At 34.8% G+C, this 18,805-nt stretch overlaps 1 protein-coding gene across 1 annotated transcript; it reads left to right on the top strand.

The window, feature by feature from the left end:
- Positions 1-3,386: 3,386 nt before the first annotated feature.
- Positions 3,387-18,088, top strand: LOC149782984 (uncharacterized). The gene is made up of 4 exons (XM_089934952.1): positions 3,387-3,507; positions 11,892-11,966; positions 13,477-13,540; positions 17,036-18,088. Exons 2-4 carry the CDS (start codon positions 11,906-11,908, stop codon positions 17,634-17,636), a joined length of 726 nt encoding a protein of 241 aa, XP_089791078.1. The 5' UTR covers positions 3,387-3,507; positions 11,892-11,905; the 3' UTR covers positions 17,637-18,088.
- Positions 18,089-18,805: the final 717 nt, after the last annotated feature.

Below are 18,805 nucleotides of genomic sequence, written 5' to 3'. Positions count from 1 at the left end.
CCGGAAGTGTAAACTCTCTCATTTAAATAACAGTCTTAGAAACATTTAGAACTGCTATTTCTGTGAGACTAAAATATGCCTCAAATGTATTTCGATGCAGTAATTTACAAAAATGTTATACATTTTGTTTGCTGGAAATTTCTTCGGTAAAAATGAAACGCGATGTATTTGGACCGTCTCGGCTATCTCTGCGTTTGGATGTACAATTTAACGAGGATGCGAAAGAAAACAAAATAGTTCGATCATTCGTAACATCTCGGTCAGTCCTTGTTTTGTAAATAGCCAGAGCAGTCCGAATAGCAGCTATCTCCGACATGCATCTGAGGTATGATCCATAGGATTGAGCTCAAACTTGCGAGTGGTTTAAATAATATTAATTGCCCCTATCGTGCAATTATGGAATGGCCACACACACCCCCAGTTGTAATTTACCTGCATGTTTGAGCAGAATGCTGTTATATTGATTATATCTCCATCTGTCCGTCCAGCACATCGATATCAGTTTATATTTCACAGAATATATCCATTTTTAATGTTATTACACATAAATAACAAAAGAAATATTAAGGCAGAAAACAAAGACATCGTATATCAGTCACAGTCAATGTAAAAAGGGCCTGATGTAGCTCTTCGATTTGTATCAAATCAAACATTTAAAAATAGGCCGTGTCTTTATTTCATATTTGCAATTGCAGCTGCAAAAATGTACATTGGACGTTACTGTAAGATATAAAAAAAAAAATTGAAAGCCGGAAATTTGCTAACACTTTTTCTCAACGGCATTATTCATTCTGCATTGAAAACTGCGCTGAGATCTAATGTAAATGAATTAACACCACAACAATCAAATTCAGGCAGGAACTACTGTTAAGACGCTGTATGTATGTATGCATATCCGTATATGATAAGGTACAGCATGGTGATTTAGTAGCATCAGTTGGAAATGTATGCAATTATCCATTATTGTACTCTTTTTTAAATGGGTGAAAAACACACACACACACACACCAATCCAATATGGGTATATGTATATAATATGGGTGCCCTTACACATTAATATTTCGCACGATGAAGCTTCTGCTTACTTAAGTTTGTTATGCTTCAGTTTACTTAGTATTAGGTGACTCTCCTCTTCCGTAAGTATTCTATCTAGAGAATAATGGACTATTTATTTTCATTTTCCTGTAACAAGTCAACGCAACACATTAAATAATCCTGAAAAATAATAATCATACCAAGCTGCTTTGTGCACGAGTACGTGGATTCTTTATAAGGCGCCAGAAAAGCTGTGTATTTTTAGAGTATAATCTAGATAAAATACTTGATAAAATACTTTTCTTGTTCTGATATAGCTTTTCCTGGCTTCTTGTGAGAGATTTACAAATATTTACATAGAATTTATAATCTTCAAGCGATTATATCGTACCTTATATTCTGAACTGTCTCATGGATCTTAAGCTGTTGCCTTTAGAGGCTGTTCATCTTCTGACTGACCTCTAGGAAATTTTCTTGGAGATGTCACAGCGAGGGTTGCTTTCTATTGACTATTTTTGCTAGATTTTCTGCATCGTCGTGGTATATATCAGTAATTGTTTCGACGTATTCAGTGAGTTTGTTATAGTCGATATAATTTCAAATCGCATTCACATTTTGAGATAACAGATCCTTGAGTTGCTGGATAAAATACAGCACTGCTTAGTTCCATTTTTATTTATCTAATACTTTACCCTCAGAGTCACCTGCAACTTTCTGTTCCAATTTGCCCATTTAGTTAGGGTAAATACCATTTACGATCCGTGTCAAACGATGATATAAGTTTTGAAAGGTATACGTTGGCTATTGCAGAGTCCGAGTTACCATATATACGTGTAAATTTCTCAATACCTTTATATGATCATCTACAACTAGCGATCTTTAAACCCAATCAGCCAACATGGATGTGAAAGTTTCTCTCCATAATGATTTATCTCCCCATACTTCTTGATTAGCCCAACCACGCGTCTTCGTCTTCTGTATTATTCAGATCTAGAAGTAGGCTTATTACAATATCCTATTTGAGGAAATCTGGTTCGGTAACTGTATATGAATTAAAATCACCTGCAGTTATCATTTTATAGTCAGTATACTTCTTTTTCTAATTTAGCTATTTCATTTTCTACAAATGTAAATACATTTTCCTCTGAGTAAACAGAAGCGTGTTCAGGAAACAAACTGACAAAACAGAAAATTAAGTTCAAATTAAGCATGATTGCCTTAGATGATATAACTAACCAAACAATATTTGAGAGATACGTATTCCTCTAGATATACTGAAATGCTTGAAGTGTCATTCATGAACAAACACCGATAACCCACCTGAATTAATGCTAGCTGTTTGTGATTTAGTTCCTACCATATCAAAGTTTTCATAACCGTAAATGTGAGACTGATCTATAGTTTCTTCCCAGGTTTCAACAACGCCAAGTGTGTACAATTTTTCAGCATAGTTAATAACATCAGACATATTTTCTCTAGAAAATTTACCACTTAAACCAGTGATATTTTATACTAATCAACTTAATACAGAATTATAAATGTTTTCGTCATACACACATTGTGTAGGCCTCGGCAAGTGTCCTATATTTTTGTACAAGGGCATCGTCATCTATAACCTTATCAAATATATAACCGTCTAAAGAATAATTAGGGTCCGCAATCTACGTTCTACTTTCAACCAAGCAGGGGAGACCCAGTTTATCTGCTCCCTATTATTCGACGGCAAATCTCTCTCTCTCTCTCTCTCTCTATATATATATATATATATATACACACACACACACGCATACGCATACTTTCTGTTTCAAGGAGAATCTTTCAGGGCTGAGCTAAAAATTTACTTCCCAACACACTCTACCTGTATACAGGAAGACTCTCTCTCTCTCTCTCTCTCTCTCTCTCGTCTAAAGTAGGATCAGAAAGTCTAAAGTAACATTCCAACATGTTATTACTTGATCGACTGAAGGATCGGACCATTTGATAGGCTGGGGGATGGGTGGAAATGTGGAGAAAGGACGATTAGTGCAGTTTTAGAGGGAACAAAATATTATCAGAAGAACAAAATCTCTGTCCTCGATACAGAGCGAAGAAATTATTACGGTTCTCCCTTCGGATCGATACCTCAACTGCCAGATGTAGTTATTTATAAATGTCTGTAAACCCGCCCGCTTTATGATTTCAATATTTATCGCTATTGCTTAGAAATAATGCTTGATAAAAACTGTACTGCTTGAGACCCAATCAGTCGTTTTACTCGTTATCAGACCTCAAATAAACATGCACTGTATTTGCTCTATTGGCTTAAAGATTTTTCTTTTCTAACTTATGATAACCCGTGCGACATACCCAGAGAAAGGAGCAACTGGAAAGGTGTGCACAAAATGCTGTTGTTTAAAATATCCTAATGATTGTGCAACGTGATCTTTCTCTTAGCAAATTTGTTTTGGGATTTACGCTTTAAAAAGGAGGTAGGTAAGTATCTCCCCGCGGGCTAGGTGCTAGCGGCTCGGGTCTGTATAATATTCCAGGTATACCCTGCAGTATGCCGAAAGAGGCAATAAATGGAGAAAAGTAGATGTGGTGGTGCAGTGGTTATCATGGCAGACTTACGATTGTATGGATGCGGATTCGAATCCTACCATGGGATTAATGCGAGTTGACTGCCTTGGTATGTCTTTTGGATGGGCATATTACTCCGCTTGTCTAGCCAATAAATAACCTACATCTGCTGTTGTATCACAGAACTCCAAACCAAACTAAGCGTGTGGGTATGGAACAGCGCTGGTTTGATCATGTAATTATTACCTAAGCCTAATACTGCGAAGCACATGCAGCCCAGCTGTGATGAAGTCTTGGTGTTATTTAGTGTACATAAAATTAAATATAAGAAAAGGAATAAAATATGTATTTTATGTATATTTTATTGTTATGATTATAGACATTTTGAAGGTTAATTTTTTATCTAAAAATATCTACAATTGCTCTGAAAAGTGTCTTATATGAATAAGTCAAGCTTAAGCTGGGCAAAAACGGATATCTAAAACTCGACCAATCATCGTCAGCAGGTATAATCTTCATCATCTACATCGCCACATTCATTATAATTATCATCATCGGATTTGTAATTTTTTATTCAAAACGATTGGTATCCTTGTAAACACTGATTTAATTATTGGTTAATTTCTACAAAATTAAACGTTTTAAAAGTATGTTATGCAAGCCTGATTAACACCTATTTTAAAGCATAATCGATTTCATAAATAAGTAGTTTCAGGTTGATATTTGACCCACTTTAAATTTAATCATCGGGCTTTAAAAATCGATTTCCTCTCAAATTGATTTTTAGATTTGACTAAATCAGTTTATATCAGATGACCATGACCCATGAGCTTCTACTCTTGGTAACACTCGGGGCTATAAATTCTTTTCACACGACGTGATATCTTTCACATTTACTTCCCTAGGAAATATTTGTAGCCAGTTATTTGCTCAACTTCAAATAGAAAATCGTATACATGTAATTTTGATTCAATATATGAATAATATTATACCTTACGAAAACCTACATAGAGCTTTTCCCAAGACACACGGAAATAATCTCACTTCGCGTACTTACACATTTTCCTCTTTGGCAAAGAAATATCACCTCAGATTTTTCAGTTTCATTCCTGCACAGAAAGCGGAACGGGTATTGTAATCAAATCACCGAAACTCAACGACGAGGGAACAAATCAGAACATTTATCATATCGATCAAAGTACCCCGACTACGTACGCCATCGTCTTCCATCTTGGATTCTTCGTCGAGATTCCAGTGTGAAATCAGTAGAACATTTTGTTATTAGGACTACTAAAAATTTATTATCGGATTATTTTTGGATCATTTTTGAATTTGATTCATAAAATCGTAAGTTCATATTTTTTCTTCTCACTTTTACAAAAAATTTCCAGGAAAATAAATTATTGTATTTTTAAAAGCTTGTTGTTTTCACTCTTTCTTGTGTTACTGTTTATTCGAGCCTAAACAAGTGACATGAGAAAATTGGGGTAGCTCGTCCCGGATTATTTTTAATTTTGGATAGAATATTTCAGAAAACATTGTTTTTTGAAATTTGAATTCCTCATGTTTTCGAAATCTTAGTGAAATCGGCAAGCTTTTTCTAAAATGTCATCAAAAGTGGAAATCTACCCAGGAACAATTAGATCTTTTCAAAAAAGATGAATTGATTCAACTTGCCATAAAATACGATCTTTCTGAAGTAAAGGCACCCTTAACGAAACAGGAAAAAAGAAATATTTTGGTTCAGTATTTGGTAGAAAAGAATGTGTTGGATAAAAGTGCTTTGGTTTCAGTCAGTAAGTCTGTATCAGACTCTGACACAAAAATTAAGGAATTAGAATTAAAATACAAGATGGAATTGGATTTGAAGAATCTGGAGCTTCCTAAAGAAGAAAGAGAAAAACAAACGCAGTTACAGTTGGAGAAAGAGAAAGAACAAATTAAATTGGAGAAAGAGAAAGAACAAATGTTATTACAAAAAGAACAAATAAAGTTACAATTTGAGAAAGAGGAGACGGAGACAGGAAAGAGAGAAAGAAAAACAGATGCATATGTAGTTAGATAAGGAAGAAAGAGAGAATAAAATACATGCAGTTACAAAGAACAAATGTAAATGGAAGAAAGAGAGAAAGAGAGGGAATCTCAAGGTAAAATGAATTAAATGGAACTGGCAAACGAACAGCACAGTCATACTTCAAATCCAAATTTAAGTTTTGATCTTGCAAAGAATATTAGATTAGTGCCCCCTTTCATAGAAAAAGAAGTAGATAAATATTTTACTTATTTTGAACAAGTTGCTTAAAATTTGAAATGGCCAATGGAGCATTGGACTCAATTATTACAATGTATTATTACAATGTGTACTCACTGGTAAAGCTATTGATATTTACCGTTCACTGTCAGTTCAACAAAGTGGTGACTACGATACGGTCAAAGAATGCACCTTAAGGGGTTATGAGTTAATCTCTGACGCTTATCGGCAAAACTTCGGAAACTATAGAAAAGAAGCTGGACAATCTCATGTCGAATTCGCTAGAGAAAAAGAGCAGTTATTAGATAGATGGTGCTTAGCCAAGAAAGCTGAACAAGATTATGAAAGTCTTAAACAACTTATATTACTTGAAGAGTTCAAAAACTGTGTACATAGTGACATTAAGTCACATCTTGATGAGCACCAGATTGAAACCTTGGAAAATGCTGCTCGTGCTGCTGATGAGTATTCTTTAACTCATAAAATTCCTTTTGTAAATAAGCCTTCTACTCAACAGTCTTCTAGTAGAAAAGTATTTCAACCTAATACAAGCCCTTCTAAAACTCAAACTGGCACACCTTCTAAAGATCAAACTTCGGAGAAGCTTGATTCAAGATCCTTGTCTCTTCCTACGTGTGCCTATTGAAAGAAAAAAGGACACGTTATTTCTGATTGCTACAAATTGAAAAATAGGCATCAGAATCAAGACAGACCTATTTCAAATGCTCTTATTTCTAAGAGGTTATGGTCACGGTCATGTATTGAAAGCAATACATTTGTTGGGTCTAATAAACCCCAGTCTGATTTGATTATGGAGAATTATGAACCATTCGTATCGAAGGGTTCTATATCACTCGGGTGATTCGACCAATACTATCCTTATTAAAATTTTAAGGGACACAGGAGCTTCTCAGAGTCTTTTATTGTCGGGTACTTTTCTTTTTTCTGAGAAGTCTTCTTCTAATGAGAGTGTTCTTATTCAGGGAGTAGAGTCCGGCTTTGTTAATGTTCCTCTCCATTGTGTAAATTTGTCATCAAACTTAGTCTCAGGACCCGTGACAGTCGGAACAGTCTGTTTTACGAGTTGAGGGAATTCATTTATTACTAGGCAACGACCTAGCTGGAGACAAGGTTGTGGTTAATCCACTTGTAACTGACAAGCCTTGCTTGGATCAGAAAGTCGATCCAATTGAAACAGAATTCTCCCTGATGTTTTTCCAGCTTGTGCAGTTACCAGAGCAATGGCAAAGAAAGCTCTTGAGAATGATGTTGATAAGGAAAATATTCCTTTAGCTGACTCATGTATTGGTCAGGCTTTTGATGAGGTCACTTTTCACTCCTTGTTTGGATCAATCAGAGGGTATTGATCACAGTGATTCTCTTTTAACGACTCATTCTCTTTATTCTAATCAGGGTGATAAAAGACAATCACTTGTAGTTGAACAGGAAAAAGATCCTGAGATCTCCTGTTTCTTTCAAAAGGCCATTAGTGAAACTGAAGCTACTGAAGTTCCTGTCTGTTATTTCATTAAAAATGGAATTCTTTAATGGAGACCTCCCGAGGTACCTGCTGGTAACGAATGGTCAGTGAACTATCAAATTGTAGTTCCAAAACCTTACAGACAGGACATACTTAGTCTGGCCCATGAAACTCCATTGGCTGGTCATTTATGAATCAATAAAACTTATCACAAGATCTTAACTCACTTCTATTGGCCAAAAATCAAGAGTGATGTTGGTAAATACTGTATATCATCTTGTCATACCTGTCAAATGGTAGGAAAACCCAATCAGAAGATACCTAAGGCTCATCTACAACCTATTCCTGCCTTTGACAAACCATTCAATATAATTATGGTATATTGTGTTGGTCCCTTACCTACGACCAAGTCAGGTAACCAAAACCTGTTGACCATTATGTGTGCGTCAACAAGGTTTCCAGAGGCAATTCCCTTGAGGAATATAAAATCTAAAACAATAGTAAAAGCTTTGATACATTGTTTTTTACTCAATTTGGCCTTCCCAAGTCCGTACAGTCTGATCAAGGCACAAATTTCATGTCTGGAATTTTACAGCAAGTTATGTACGAATTAGGCATACAAAAATTCCAATATTCTGCCTATCACCCTGAGAGCTAGGGGGCATTAGAAAGATTCCATCAGACTCTGAAAAATATGATTTGATCATATTGTTTTGATACGGGTAAAGATTGGGATGAATGCATTAATTTACTGTTGTTTGCTGTTAGGGAATCAGTTCAAGAATCTTTAGGTTTCAGTCGCTTTGAACTGGTTTTTGGACACACTGTGCGTGGACCATTGAAGTTATTGAAAAAGAAAGTTTTTCTAATGAAGATTCTGAAATTAATATTTTTGATTATGTTTCTAATTTTAAATACAAGTTGTCATAGGCTTGTGAGGTCGCAAGAGCAAGTCTGCTCTCCACTCAATCCAAAATGACAATACCACGAAATCCTCTTCAGGCCAAGTATTATGGTCCCTACACAGTTGACAGGAAAATAAATGATTTAAATTACATCATAAATACTCCAGGGAGGCGTAAGCAAAACAACTCTGTCACATTAACATGCTAAAAGAGTATATTGAAAGAGACAGCAAGGGTAAACATGCAATTAATTTAGTTATACCTGTCCCACTCATTGAAGATTTAAGTGAAGGAATATCATCGGATTCTACTGATTTTGGAGTGACAAATCTTCGGAATTCAGAAATTATGAAAGATCTGGACCAGAAACTTTCACATTTGCAAGAGCAAAAAAAAAAAATAAAAAAAAAAAAACATAACTTAAACAGTTATTATTTGAATATGAGTACTCTACAAGGACAAACAAAATTTTTCATGACGTTGAAATTGTAAATTCCAAACCTGTCAAACAATACCCGTACAGGGTGAACCCTTTCAAACAGGAATATATGAAAAAGGAAATTCAATATTTGCTGGAGAATGATTTTATAGAGCCCAGTAAAAGTGACTCGAGTTCACCATGTATACTTGTTTCAAAACCAGATAAAACTTTCCGTATGTGTACTGATTATAGGAAGGTGAATAGTGTGACAAAAACCGACTCATTCCCATTACAAAGAATCGATGACTGTATTGATAAGATCGGGGATGCCAAGTATGTCACCATAGTTGACCTGAAAGGATTTTGGCAGATTCCGCTAACAGAAAGAGCAAAGGAAATTTCGGCATTCGTGACTCCAGATGGACTTTACCAATATAAAGTAATGCCGTTTGGGATGAAAGGGTCGCCGATTACATTTCAACGTCTCATGAATATGATTACCTTTGGTCTAGACAAGTGTGATGCTTACATCGATGATGTTATCATCTACAATGACACCTGGAAAGAACATTTAGCAACAATTCGGAAATTCTTTGACAGACTCATAGATGCATGTTTGACAATTAATTTATCTAAAAGTGAGTTATGCCGTGCTAGTGTAACTTTCCTAGGATACATCGTGGGACATGGACAAGTTAAACCTATATATGCTAAGGTCAAGGCTATCTCTGAATTTCCCATGCCTGTTAATAAAAAGAAACTGATGCCATTTTTTATATGGACGGATAGTACCGAAAATTTTGTTCCAATTTTTCTATAATTGCTGAACTCCTGACAAATTTATTGAGTAAGAAAAACATGTTCCTTTGGACTGAAAAATGTCAGGAGGTTTTGACAAGTTGAAAGCCATACTTAAAAGCTCGCCAGTTCTTACAGCTCCAAATTTCAGCCAATCTTCTAAACTGTCTGTTGATGCAAGTGAGCAGTTTTGATTCAAGAAGATGAAAGTGGTAATGATCATCCAGTGTGCTATTCTTCCAAGAAATTAAATAAGCACCAAAGTAATTATTTAACATTTGTGAAGGAATGTTTGGCTTTGATATTAGTATTACAACATTTTGAAGTTTACCTTAGTTCAGCTCCTTCCTCGATTATTGTATTTAGTGACCACAACTCCCTTTCTTTCATCGGCAAGATGAAAAATAAAAATCAAAGACTACTAAGATTCAGTTTGTTGTTACAGGAATATAATCTTGACCTCAAGCACATCAAGGGAAATGATAATTTAATAGCAAACGGTCTTCCCCCTGTATAACAATATATTATTTCATGTACACTGTGTAATTTATATGAGTTCTTTTAAACCACATGTAAAAATAGTATGTGGTAAAACGAAAGCTTTATGTATAAATCTTTATTTTTCTTTATGGGCGACGTGTTATGTATATTTGATTTAATTATATCTGATTTAATATATATTTACTTCAATTTAATTGTTTTTCAGTTTTACATTTTTTATTTTTCATTACATGATATTGTAATGTAAATTTATTCACTAGAGATTATACTTTTGGGAAAATAGTTTGACCGTGACTGTTAGTTTATAAACACCATGTGTTGATCTAAATCGTGACCTTGTTTCAGAATTTGTAGAACCTTCGTAAACAAGTTCTATTTTATTTTAAAATGATTGGTTGTTTCCAAGGTCATGATGGGACCTTGTCTTTAAGATATCAACAATTTTTTTAATTTTTTATTTCTTAGAGTAAAAATTATTGGTTTTCGTTAGGGTCACACTGGGTAAACGTGATCAGTAACACGTATTTGCTTCTATAAACTTCTAGAAGATGATCACGTGACCCTTGTTTACTTTTTAGAAAGCCCATCTAGCCCATGTTTTGGAGAATTAATCTCAGTAGAAGTTGGGCTGTTAAACTGTTGTATGTTGTGCTGTTTGGAGTTATCTCAAATTACTTGGTTTGTAGTTATTTCAAATTACTTGGATTCAAAAGGATTAATTCTGTCATTTTTCTGGAAGATACGTGTGCTCATGTAATATTGTGGAACAAGAACAGTTGTTTTTTTATACAAATTTATTCAGCTTTCAAAAACCGGAGTGATAATTCTTATTTCTACAAAGAATTGTAGACTTCAACACTACATATTGTAGCATACGTCATCGTCTTCCATCTTGGATTCTTCGTCGAGATTCCAATGTGAAATCAGTAGAACATTTTGTTATTAGGGCTACTAAAATTTTATTCTTGGATTATTTTTGGATCATTTTTGGATTTGATTCTATAAAACAGTAAGTTCATATTTTTTCTTCATTTTTGCAGAATTTTTCAAGGGAAATAAATTATTGTATTTTTAAAAGCTTGTTGCTTTTACTCTTTCTTGTGTTACTGTTTATTCAAGCCTAAACAAGTGACATAAGAATATTTATAACATTCATAAAGGAATGTGCACACTCAAATTCGACTCAGTGCCGATTGCGAGAGACCGACTATTTAATGTTTAGACGAAGATATTGTTTCTTCCTATATCTCAGGATATTAAAAAAAATAATATTATTTCCAACAAAATATAACTGGTCTAGATTATTTGCAAATCAGAGCAAAGATACATTTTTTCAAGTTTGTTGAGGGTAACATTTTTGCGGAAAAACATAAAACCTTGGGAAAAGTAGATGGTTGGTCCCTTGCATTACTGATACTTATCTTCAGCAACATCATTATGGTGATGATGGTTATGGCGATGACAATAATCTTAACGATAGCAAAATTAAATTGTAAATTATGCTGATCAATTTGCCAACTCGTTCTTCAATACTTTCGCAACGTCGTTGTCAGGTTGACGATCGGCTTTATTGATTATTGACATTGAGTATTGACTTGTACGTCTTTATATCAGGGTGTATCGCGATGACGTCACGAAATCTTTTTATAACGCGGCCATTGTTACCACTGCGTACTATGCGATTTGGATTATAGACAACACAGTGCAACATCAATAAATAAATACAATACATAAATAATAGATTTAACGGATTTTCATTCAAATTAGGAACTTATCTGTGTTCGAGTTAATAATCTACATATGTTCAGTGAAGAATAGATGTAAGAAACTCACGCAAACATATCGACAATTGAAAACTTATCTCCACCTATCACGGTTGATATCTTTCTGATATAAACTCCAATTTCCTCACAATACTTTTTTTTTCTTTCTCCTTTTCAGGAGTACTGATCATAATGGCAACAGCAAACAACGGAAAGGACGATAAAGATGAAAAGAAAGATGACAATGAACCAAGTAATGAAATTGAAATTAGCTACAACTTTTTATCGATGACACATTATTAAAAATTCACTCACGCTTTAAATTTATTTGTTTTTAATCCTTTGTTTGTTCCCTGTTTGCGTGTATCCATATTTTATGCTCTTCTTGTTTATTTTGAATCTCCTATTACGCCGTTGCAGATTCGAAGGGGGAACCTAACGAGAACTAAAGACGACATCAATTTCCTGCCAAGTCTTAGACATACAAGGAACACACACACACACACACGAAGATATGGTATTGTGTTATGCTGAAATCAATGGATCTTATAACCCATATGTATAATGTATAGTTTAATTCTGAAAATGAAATGTTACTGACTGGCGCTACTTTTCTTAGTATTGCCACTGTCACCACAAGTTGAATTCATGCCAGTTTATTGAAAAAATGCATGCTCTACTTTTTTGTGGGTGGGTGGGTGAAGGGGGTACATTAGTTTTCATAAGGTTTTCAAAATGTAGCGAAAAATAAATACATTTGAAGACTTAACCAGCAACTTTTGCACTGTTATTACAAACTTTTCATCTTTTCTCGCCAAAATTCAACTGAAGAACTGTCTAAAATGACAACTCAAATCGAGGCTGAACCCGGGGACAAAGGGTCTCTGCAGACAATGGCGTTATTTCCCCTTGTGACTGGAGAGGAGTTGGATTAACCCATGTTTCCTCATCGTATCGTGCGTTTAAAAAAAATGTAGATGCTACATACCATTTTCAAGACGCACATAAAATTCATATTTTGAAAATAGTAAATTTTAAATCAGATTAAATAGCTAAAATTATGCGGTTTATATAAGAATATTGTTTAAATGTGCAGCAAGATTTTAAAGCATTTATTAATCCCTCTATGTTGATAGCGGTGGGTAAATATAATGGGACGGGACTGGATAACAAAGGTAACATTAAAAGCCACATGGAACAAAATAATTTTTAACGAAGAAAATCATACACGAAGTTAAGTCAACGCGGAGAATCAGGCTTTATATCCGTGGATGATCATTGAAAATTCAAAGGTTATTTGTTACCCTTGTATAAGTATAAGTAAATAACTAAAATAATATATATCCTATCAATTATCCTCGAGAAATTTAATGTAATATTTGATTGAAACGAACTGCTGTTGAATATGTGACAGTTAGTTATCAGTAAGGCCGCTCCGGTGGCCTAAGTGGTCACCAGGGCTCACCATTAAGAGTTTAGTGTTAGGTTTGTTCGGCCTGGTGTCACGATAGTGTGACTGGGTGGGACAGTGTCTGCGGCATGCTGTCCCAGTGCTAGACATCACTATAAACTGCCACACTGCAGACATCGTAGCTATATAACTGAAACATTGTTAAAGCTACATTAAAAATCCAAGTCACACACACACGTTATTTATTATTATTATTATTATTATTATTATTATTATTATTATTATTATTCGTATTATTATTATTATTATTATTATTATTATTATTATTATTATTATTATTATTAAATTTTAGATGCAAGCGAAAAATTGACTCCAGAAGAAGGGAGAGAGTTCGAAGAATTCCGAAAGAGTATGGGGTAAGTCGACTTTTAGTCGCACTATTTATTAAAGTCCATGTCCGTGTTCTAAGGAACTAAAAAAAAGTACTAACCTACGGGACCAGTAGCATTTAAACGATTTCGGACTTGTCGGATCCAAATTTTACACAGTTCCCATAGTTTGAAAACGATAGTAATAACAATACTAATACTCCACTAAATTTTGTATATTGTTCTAGAATTTTTAAAAATCTCTTTGAATTCTTTATTTGTTCTGTTGTCTGCTATACCGCCGGCAACCTTTCGCCACAGAAACTCGAGCTGTTTGGTTCAGAATGTCGTTTCAACAAGTCTTCGACTGCATTAGAGACATTGCTGTCATTTCCAGAAAAGTCATAATTATAATACATGTCATTATCATCATCATCATTTTCTTGGAAAGCAACTTAATCAGCCTGTAGAGCCAACGGGGTTACAAAGAGGCAACCAGTAACAATTAATTTTGACACAGAATTAGAAGAAATCGATTTATTTTATCTTTTTTAATATTAAACGCCAATTGAAAAATAAATAATCAGGGCCAGATCCGTGATCAGGTCGTGTGTGTGGGTGGGTGGGTGGGGGGCGGTTGCAACATGTCAAAAGGACCCTGTCTTTGCTCGAATGGGCACCAAAACAAATGTATGTGTCTATTTACTCAAAGTGTACAAAATATCTCAGCGTCAACATGTGGAGGCTTTTTATTGCCTGGAAGTCAGCTAAAATAACAAACAAACAAAAAACAGCAGAGAAAAAATAACTATTCAAAAGGAATATGACATTATTAAATGAAAACGATAGTTAGGCAACATAATTCGATAGGACTGGAACATGGTGCATCTTAAAACCACGAAAATGCTGTTATAGTTCGAACATTTCAGCATCGCGAAAGATATCCGAAACAATAGGTCAGTGAATTTTCACGCGAGCCTCTCATATTGTAGCTAAGGTACCGAGTTCGTTTGGCCCACAAATGACTTCAACACCATTTGTGTCAACGTACAAAGCAACACTACTCATTCCATATACCTTGGAAAAGAGTTGTATGTGTACATGTGTTACGAATCAATGGTCGTAAACTAAGTAACAGAAAAAGCAAAACCAACAAATTCTGTAAAATTCATCTAAACATTTGCTTCCTTAGAATATAAAGTGAAGATTTAAAAGAAACTTACAGAATTATGAATTAAATCATCCCAAACGTTCTATAACAAGTCCAAGCGTATAGTATTCAGAACAAAACTTCAGTACTGAATGTGTTGATGTGCCAATAGCCTTTGATGAACAGATGTGCCATCAGTCTTGATGTGTCAACAATCTTGATGTATCACAATGATATAATCCAGAATGTCTATAATCGCATTGCCAATAATCCCGAAATCGTGATTTTAATCCAAAATGTTAATGAGCACCTTGTAATTCCAATGAATATTGTTTTAAATAAATGATTCCTTTCACATTATACCTGAAAAAAAACAACGATTTTAAGAGACTTAATTTAAAAAAACTTAGACACATAATGATGACCAGGATGTTTGTTTTACAATTTTCTACGGTCCAAAGGTCATGTAAACATATTTAAAAATGTTATCTTAAATTACAACCCACAATCATGACCAAAAGTTGCCTATGTAATATGTTGTATACATACGTACAATACGTTTACAATCATGAACAAAAGTTAAAGAAACAATATAGATATAAATAACAGATTTAATAAGCTATATTGGCCCTAGAGTTACGGAAACATGTTTGATACAGGACTAAAAAGTTATGGAAGCCGTCGCGTGCCTTAGGTGAACAACCATGGTCCACTCTTTAGATAGATTATATCACAAACACACATGAAGTAAAAATGTAAATTAATTTAAAGAAAACTAAATAATACAGATGATTTTTAATTAGGTTAATTTATATACATTTAAATACGCTGATATGAAAATTCACTGGGCTACAGACACGGATACTGCATACCAAGACTGGTGTTTGGAGGCTGGGTCTAGTTCTGACACTAGCAAGGATGACAACTCAGTACCACAGGTGCTCGACGCGAGCTTGATGTTAAGAAAAAAATAATAATCTAAAGGAAAAAAAATTATACAGAGTGACAAAAATACCCTAGATTACCCCCATGACCCGTTCTGACATAGGACCCTCTCTATCATAATATATCTTATATATTATGATAGAGAGGGTCCTATGTCAGAACGGGTCATGGGTGTAATCTAGGGTATTTTTGTCACTCTGTATGATTTTTTTTCCTTTACATTATTATTTTTTCCTTAACATCAAGCTCGCGTCGAGCACCTGTGCTCAATACATGAGGATCTTGATTCTTATTCGGACTGGTCATCAATTATTAGATTTTGATGCCCAGGCTCAGCACGAGTTATTTATGGATCTGGATCGGCTGGAGAGTGACCATCATTATCTCGGACAGTAAATAGTAGCCATGTTATGCTGAATTTAATCAAATTTTATAAATTTTACAAATAATTTAAATATCTTGTGTTTTTCTGTATGTTCTATGTTTTATGATAAAAATAATCTTTCTAAGGACCGATATTAATGTCTACCTGAATTTAACATTCAGTTTATGACTACATTTTGTCTTCTTGTATGATGAAATTTAGGACAAGTTGGATTTTGGACAGGACCAGTAGTACCTACTGGGCTTGCATGATTTTGGGGGTAGTTTCACATACTTTAATACGTTTGCAATGTCTTCTTGAATCTGGCCTTTGTATATTCATCTTTTGCGTTTTGCTAATTTTTCCTTTATTTTATTGTTATACAATTCAGGGTCTATTGTTACTGATACTATTTCTCTTCCTCTGGTGTTTAGTGGGATGAATTGTTTCAAACTCTTTCAAAAAATGCTTGTATACATTAAAGTTTATCATGCGAGGTGATTGTAACCTCCATCATAAGGAATTTAAACAGTATTGATAATATAGCGAGTACCTGAATATGATTGTATTTTATTTCACATGGTTGGTTAAGCAAATAGGGTTGACACAAAATTCTGTAAGTGTTAATTTCATCCCAAGAAAGATATGATTCTAAGAAGCTGAAAATCTTGTTGTTCGTGATAATTCCATAGAGATTATGATTGTTTAGCGGAAATATTAATACTAAGAATATGGTTTAATTCTTGTAGCTGGCCATATATTCAAGGAAAAGCTAATTATTTCAAAACAAGTACAAGTAATAAGAAAGATAACTGAAAATATCACTTTGAGGAATAAAGTTCGAGATGCTGAGTGAAACTTGGGCTTTGGAACAAAATTAGTTATTCATAAATCCATTGCATCTAATACATGGGACGAGTTTTTCATTTAACGCGCTTTTAAGAATGTTTGACCGTACGAGCGACTTCAGCAGTTTTATATCTATTCAATCCGTGACTGATTATTGAGAAGAAAAAAATTAGGGTGTTTTTCAAGTCAAGGTGAATATGAATAAACGAGACTTGTTAATTTTTTTCTTCTTCAGGATAGTCGGTAACTTCACAAAACAGATGGTAAAGTTGGCCATCGACCAATTGCGACCAGAGTTCGAGAAGATGGCAGGCACGGCTGCTGAGAGGGCGTTGGAGTCAAAAATGGTGAAAGTCAAAGAACTTCAAGATGAGTTAAACCAGAAAGAGAAGGATCTTCAACAGCTCAAGATGGAAAAGAAAATTCTTCAGGCAAGGTTTGAGAAGGAGAAAGCGAACAATACCAAGGCTCAGCAATCGGCAGGTGCGCTTGATCAAAAGGACAAGGAAATAAAACGTCTGGAATCAGAGATTGGAAGTATGAAAGGGAAGCTGCGGAAAAAGGCGGGTGAATTGAAAAAAGAGCGGGAAAGAGCTTCAATCGAAGAGCAGAAGAGGATTGACGTGCAGGCAAATCTTCAAAGTGAGATTGACCGTTTAAAAAAGGAACTAGATAAAGTTAAAGGAAACCTTGGCCAATTGAGATCGGCTAAAAATGTCAGCGATGAGGAAACCAAAAAACTTAGAGATCGCGAAAGACTGTTGACTCTCGAAATAGATGGATTGAAACAGCAGCAGCAGGAGCAGGGGAAACGCACAAGGAAACACACCAGATAATCCTGCACAGCCGGATGTAAAACTGAAGTGACAAAAATGTTTGAAATAAATATTGAAATCTGGATATATCGATTGCTCGATAAAAGCGGTCATTCCAAATTTGGGTGTGTGTGTGGTGGTTATAAGTTTGTGATGAAAAGGGCATTTCAACCAAGGTGTTATGTTTCTCATTTTTCTTCTTGTACTATTAAAAACAATTATATAGAGTAAAAATGACGGTTTGTGTAATTTGTGAAGAGCTTTAACACTTTAAAGACTTTATGTGTGTGTGTGTGTGTGTGTGTGTGTGTAAGGAATCTTTCAAAATGGAGGGGTAAACATATTGAAAGATCTCGCTTTCAGTTTACAAATCGCTAGAGCTGAGATAAACAAGCCTTCTGATACCTTTTTCTGTACACGAAAAATTTTGCTTTGAAATTGTATTGCATCATTAAAGTTACATTTTCGTTTGATATTATGTCATCTTGTGTGCGACGATTACACGAAAGATTGTGACGTTGTACCAACTAAATTTGCACGCCTATTGTCGATTGTCTGACCATCAGTGAACTATGTTGACTCAGGCAAGTCTAGCAACAGCAAATATGTTTTTAAAAATCCATTGTGCATATATATATATATATATATATATATATATATATATATATATATATATATATATATATATATATATATATATATATATAATTTTCACTCTTCTAAAGCATTCCGGGGCACCGATTGGCCGAGTGGTCTAAAGCGCTCTCTGTTACGGATGACTGCCACTGCCATCTCACCTCTGCCTGTGTGGGTTCGAGTCTAGGATTCGGACACTGTGGGCATGTGAGAAAGTTTGCCAGTAGCTTCTCGTGGGTCGGTGGTTCTTCCCGGGTTCTTCCTCCACCATTAATACTGGCCGCCATGCATAGCCTATCGTGTGCTGAAAAATGGCGTTAAACCCCACAACAACAACATCTAAAGCATTCCTGACGACGCCCATACATGCCGACTTGGAGCTTATCTATCCTATAGACATGTGTCATTTGATAAAAAAATGCGAACAAACAATCGTTTTTTTATATAAACGTTTACCCCCACCCCTTTTTGCTGAAACACGCTATTATCCCCAAATGGGTGGTTGTCGGTCCTGTAAGTTGTACAAGTGCAACATATGCTACGGTCCGAACAAC

The sequence above is a fragment of the Sinohyriopsis cumingii genome, chromosome 15, assembly GCF_028554795.1.
Source record: "Sinohyriopsis cumingii isolate HCF-2022 chromosome 15, ASM2855479v2, whole genome shotgun sequence".
NCBI lineage: Eukaryota > Metazoa > Mollusca > Bivalvia > Unionida > Unionidae > Sinohyriopsis > Sinohyriopsis cumingii.
The sequence above is the reverse complement of the archived record's forward strand: the minus strand, read 5'-3'. Positions and strand labels throughout refer to the sequence as shown.